Here is a 6,000-nt window from a genome sequence, read left to right as displayed (position 1 = left end):
TCTTTCCAATGAAGAGGCCTATCTGCGAGAATTAAAAGATTTGTTGTTTGGTGAAAGTGAAATCCACATACGCGTGCGGCAGACACGTGAAGTCGCTGGTGCATAGCACAGTTGGGGGAGTTGGCGAGTGAAGGGTTGCTCAGGATGAATCCTGCAGATAGTGGTTGGGAAGGAAAACCAATCCTGGTTGAACCTCTTCTAGGTTTGCCTGTGAAAGTTCTGGTCTGCTTTACGGCTCTTAAGAGGCTTTAATACACTTTCACAATGCTTGTGTTCACCAATCACAATATCTACACTATTTGTTTCTACTGTAGTTTTATTTTTTAGTTTCAGAACCAGGTCATTATAGATGCCTCAAAATAAACTATTACAGAATCATTGAATTTGTAGCATTAAAGAACAACATGCTTTATGAAGACAAATTTTTGCCTAATCAAGGTGTACTAAGAGAAGTCCGGCTTATGTGCCAGAGACCGGGAATGGACTGCAGAATCCCATCCAGGAAAATGTTTCTACCACCGAGTAAACCAAAATGAACAACAGCAGACTCAATAGGATTAGTCATGGGTCAGAAATTCATCCTGAATAATTAAACATAAGTGACGTCTGTACTCACTGGGGACCCAGAATGTTTACTTCTGACATATATGATCATCGTATTCAGAATTTTAAGAAGAATCTCGAGCTAATGAATTTGGACAAGGAGAAATATAAGGAGTGTTTCATACATTTGATAGTATTCATTTTTAACAAACAAACAAAAAAAAACTTTACTGTTTGGTAACAACTGCTTACTAAAAATGTAAGAGCTCAACTTAGGGTCAATAAAAAGAAAAATACATTTGTCTACTAGCCACATACAGTAAGTGTAACTGCATACTAAAACATTCTCAAAAAATCAGTCAAAAAAATCAGTCTGTTAACAAGAGAGAAAGATAAAGAGATACCATACTTAATATCTGAAGTGCTATTTAGTGCCTGAACCTCTGAAATAAAAGTCAGAGAAACCCCGGAGTTAAAAGGAATACATCAACCAAAAATCACATATATTATTAGGTATTCCTCCTGTGTTGTATATTTAACAATATTTTAGCCAAATTACATGTTTGGGACATCGTGAGCACATGATCGGGTACCTGAAATGTGGATGATTGAGTTGAGTGGAGGTAATGTCACGTTAGACGAGTTCTCTCTTTCAGTCATAGCTTCCATTTACTTAATGTCATAAGTCTGAAACGTACTTCTATGAAGGCCAGTCTCGCAATCTCCGACTAGACTGTAGCTCACCCAGGTTTAGAATTAATAAGTAACTAGACTTGATTTTATTTAGGGAAAAATTAAGTGGATAGGACTGATGAGTTTAGTTGGGATGAGTAGCCTGTTTTCGTTTAGATGAGTTTTGTTGGGGTGAATGGCCTGTTTTCATCTAGATTGTTCTAATGTTGTAAAAACACAGAAGGACATTAAGAAAAATACTTTTAAAGAGTAAACTCCGTACAAATATCAGGAAGTTTTTTTTTTTCCCCCACAAAGAGAAGCATTAGACAGACTCATGAAATAAGTGACCAAGTAGTGTGGTAGACAGTAGAACTTTAGAGACCCTCAAAACTCTACTTTTATTTTGGAAGAATTAAGTGGACAGGACTGGCAAGCTTTGTTGGACTGAATGGCCTGTTCTCGTCTAAATTTTTCTGAGGTTCTAAAGTTTGATCTTGTCTTTAGTCTTTGGGGTGGGCTCGATGTGCATCAAAGTGGACAACCAATCAATGTTCATCTGGAAGTACAACGCACATAATGCAACGATTAGGTGTTTTGGACCATACAAAACAGAAAAGAAGCCAGTCTGTCTGATGTCTTGTGTTTTAAGTACCACAACACAATGGAAAACAGAAGAAGAGGGCAGAGATTGTGGCTGAACTCCCCATACCTGTTAACCCGTCATACAGTACCGGCTCTGTCAGACAAGCACATTATTATGTGTGTTCGCTTCCCGGTTCCTCCCTGTGGATAGCGCTTTGAGTACTGAGAAAAGCGCTATATAAATGTAATGAATTATTATTATTATTATCATTGGCAATCACAAAAAGGGCAAGCAAGACTGTGCTGGAAATTTGGAATCCAGTCATGTAATTTGACATGCCCAGCAATTTTCAGCTGTGTAACTAGAAACAGTCTGGCGACGAGATCAGCAACTGAAGTCGGAAAGGTTTGACTTACCCCATGACTTGAAATCGTGTAATGTGACATCGGCCTAATTTGATATTTTTCATTTTGTTTACAGTAGTTTAACATGGGCCCCCATTGTATAGGAAATGTGTTCTGTCCATTCTTGATGAAAGCATGAGATTAAATGTTTTTCTTAAACATTTCTACAAACAACCCAGGGTAACAGAGAAAAATAAAACATAATTTTTGGGTGAAGCATTCCTTTAACAAGAGGAGAATTGTAAACATTTATCCTGACAATATAATGTTAACATTTTATGGTAAAAATATACCTTTATAAATAACTTATTTTTAAAGATATAAAACAATGCACCATATAGTATATTCAATAATATACTGTAGCAGTATTCTTGTGGAGTAAAAATGCAAATATCTGCTGGCATTCAATTTGTTACAAAGATGAATGACAAACTAACTGCATTACAAAAGAAATGTGCTCAGCCCCCTGTACAGAAGACTATTCTTCAAAGAGTTTAGAGACTTAGAATATTAAACAATCTGTATAAAAATATACATGAATATATAATTTAATAATTTCCTTGAAGATAAAGTACTGTTTTTACGAAAGATAACCTGCAAAAATATATCAATACATATTATACAACATACAGTTCAGTTTACGGTTCTCAAAAAGGTACAAATGAGAAAGAAAAACAAGCAAACGTCTCTTCCTCAGCTGGACCCCCAGTTAATCACGTGACTGTATTTATGTCACTTTAACTGAAGACTTCCTGTTTGCACAGAGTAAAGTAACGTATGGAACTCCAATGAAGGCCCATTTCTCACTTGGCCAAAACTTAATGACAGGACCCTGCTCGGGGGCTTCGGTGACGACATCAAAGTAGGCGAAGCAGACACAACCCAGGTAGGAAGCCAAGCAGATGAGGATATGCCTAAAGAAAAAGCACATCATTAAATAGTGAAGGAGCTCTGAAAAGTCTGATTAAATATCAGCATCACACACATCTAATAAATCCATTTTCTGACTCCACTTTGTCATTCAGATTACCCAACATATGATCAGAAGATGTGGAGAAACTGTGAAAGGAAATAGAGCATTCAAAGTAGTTGGGCACATTTTAAAACTGTCACAAAGTAATATTACTGTTCACCATGTGAGACGGTGCCTCAGATTTGAAGAAAGAAAAAGATTTTGCTATAGAACACTGAAGCAGAAAAGAGGTGTCTTCACTGAAACGGTTTTGTCCATACATTCATCTTCAAACCCACTTAATCCAGTTAAGGGTCACAGTAGTTGGAGATGGTCTTTACAGCAGTGGGGGCATGGCAGCAACCAATGGTGAACAGGAAACTGTAGCACAAAGTGGGCACTGCCCATTTTGTGAGGTTTTTAGTGGCACACAAAGCATGTTGAGTGAACACTTCAGTGAATGGCTGAATTGCAGCTCTACCAACACTTTGGTCAGCTCTACTCTTCATCTAATAACCTCTTTGCTGACCACCTCCAGACCTCTTGATGTGGCACTCTATCATAAATGCCATGTGCAAACCTTTGTTTTTCTCGATGATCCTCTATCAGTTGTCTCTCTATTGCTGGTCTTACAATGGTCTTAAAAACCTGACCTTTAGCCTTCACTTTTAATTATTTGACCACACAATATCCCTGATACCTTCTTCTAATTGTTCCATCCACACTGCACTCTATGGTTTATCTCTGCATGTAATTTTCCATCTTAAGCTACCATTCATCCTAGATATTTACATTTATCCATTCTATTCTATAGCTATCTCTGCAGGCTAACTTCTAAATCCTGATTATCACTAAAATCTCAAATAATCTGTTTTCTTCTTCCTATTTATCTTCAACTCTCTGAATTCCAAAGTTCTTCTCCATTCTTCCAACTTCTTCTCAAATCCCTCTTTTCTGGTGCTACAGAACACAATGTCATCAGCAAAAAGGCCTGCACCAGGGGGATTGGTCTTTTATCCCATGATTCAACACATCCATAGAAAGACCAAAGAGGTTAGGACTTAAAGAAGGCCCCTGGTGCAGACCTCCTCTTACTGGGATCTTGTCTGTTACCCCAACACTACTCTGACAATCCCTGACAATCCTCACCTTCTTCTTTGGTCCTCTTTTCTCTCTCATGAACCTCCAGACCTCTTGACGTGACACTTTGTCATAAGCCTTCTCCAAATCAATAAACACTATATGCAGACCTGCTTTTTGTGATGTTTACCTAGGAGCCATCTGTCTAAAGCTGGTATTACCACCTTATTAAAAACTTTACCTTTAACCTTCACCTTAATTCTTCGATCACATAATACTCCTTTATACTTTCTTCCAATTGTTCCATCCACACTGTACTCTACGATTTATCTCCACATCTAGTTTTCCATCTCAAGCTACCATCCATCCATCCATCCATTGTCTCCCGCTTATCCGAGGTCGGGTCGCGGGGGCAGCAGCTTGAGCAGAGATGCCCAGACTTCCCTCTCCCCGGCCACTTCTTCTAGCTCTTCCGGGAGAATCCCAAGGCGTTCCCAGGCCAGTCGAGAGACATAGTCCCTCCAGCGTGTCCTGGTTCTTCCCCGGGGCCTCCTCCCGGTTGGATGTGCCCGGAACACCTCACCAGGGAGGCGTCCAGGAGGCATCCTGATCAGATGCCCGAGCCACCTCATCTGACTCCTCTTGATGCGGAGGAGCAGCGGCTCTACTCTGAGCCCCTCCCGGATGACTGAGCTTCTCACCCTATCTTTAAGGGAAAGCCCAGACACCCTGCGGAGGAAACTCATTTCAGCCGCTTGTATTCGCGATCTCGTTCTTTCGGTCACTACCCATAGCTCATGACCATAGGTGAGGGTAGGAACATAGATCGACTGGTAAATTGAGAGCTTCGCCTTGCGGCTCAGCTCCTTTTTCACCCCGACAGACCGATGCAACGCCCGCATTACTGCGGATGCCGCACCGATCCGCCTGTCGATCTCACGCTCCATTCTTCCCTCACTCGTGAACAAGACCCCGAGATACTTGAACTCCTCCACTTGGGGCAGGATCTCGCTACCAACCCTGAGAGGGCACTCCACCCTTTTCCGGTTGAGGACCATGGTCTCGGATTTGGAGGTGCTGATTCTCATCCCAGCCGCTTCACACTCGGCTGCGAACCGATCCAGAGAGAGCTGAAGATCACGGCCTGATGAAGCAAACAGGACAACATCATCTGCAAAAAGCAGTGACCCAATCCTGAGCCCACCAAACCGGACCCCCTCAACACCCTGGCTGCGCCTAGAAATTCTGTCCATAAAAGTTATGAACAGAATCGGTGACAAAGGGCAGCCCTGGCGGAGTCCAACTCTCACTGGAAACGGGTTCGACTTACTGCCGGCAATGCAGACCAAGCTCTGGCACTGATCGTACAGGGACTGAACAGCCCTTATCAGGGGGGCCGGTACCCCATACTCTCGGAGTACCCCCCACAGGATTCCCCGAGGGACACGGTCGAATGCCTTTTCTAAGTCCACAAAACACATGTAGACTGGTTGGGCAAACTCCCATGCACCCTCCAGGACCCTGCTAAGGGTATAGAGCTGGTCCACTGTTCCGCGACCAGGACGAAAACCACACTGTTCCTCCTGAATCCGAGGCTCGACTATCCGACGGACCCTCCTCTCCAGGACCCCTGAATAGACTTTTCCAGGAAGGCTGAGGAGTGTGATCCCTCTGTAGTTGGAACACACCCTCCGATCCCCCTTCTTAAAGAGGGGGACCACCACCCCGGTCTGCCAATCCAGAGGCACTGTCCCTGATGTCCA

General features: G+C 42.2%; 1 protein-coding gene across 1 annotated transcript in view; it reads right to left on the bottom strand.

Moving 5' to 3' along the window:
• Positions 1-600: 600 nt before the first annotated feature.
• The window catches only part of acer2 (alkaline ceramidase 2), a 50,113-nt gene continuing 44,713 nt past the window's right edge, over positions 601-6,000 (bottom strand). Inside the window, exon 6 of the mRNA XM_028805825.2 lies at positions 601-3,119. Within this exon, the coding sequence (XP_028661658.1) occupies positions 2,933-3,119 (187 nt within the window). The 3' untranslated portion in view covers positions 601-2,932. The remainder of the gene's footprint in view (positions 3,120-6,000) is intronic.

This window comes from Erpetoichthys calabaricus, chromosome 7, assembly GCF_900747795.2.
Source record: "Erpetoichthys calabaricus chromosome 7, fErpCal1.3, whole genome shotgun sequence".
In the NCBI taxonomy this organism is placed as follows: Eukaryota; Metazoa; Chordata; class Cladistia; order Polypteriformes; family Polypteridae; genus Erpetoichthys; species Erpetoichthys calabaricus.
The sequence above is the reverse complement of the archived record's forward strand: the minus strand, read 5'-3'. Positions and strand labels throughout refer to the sequence as shown.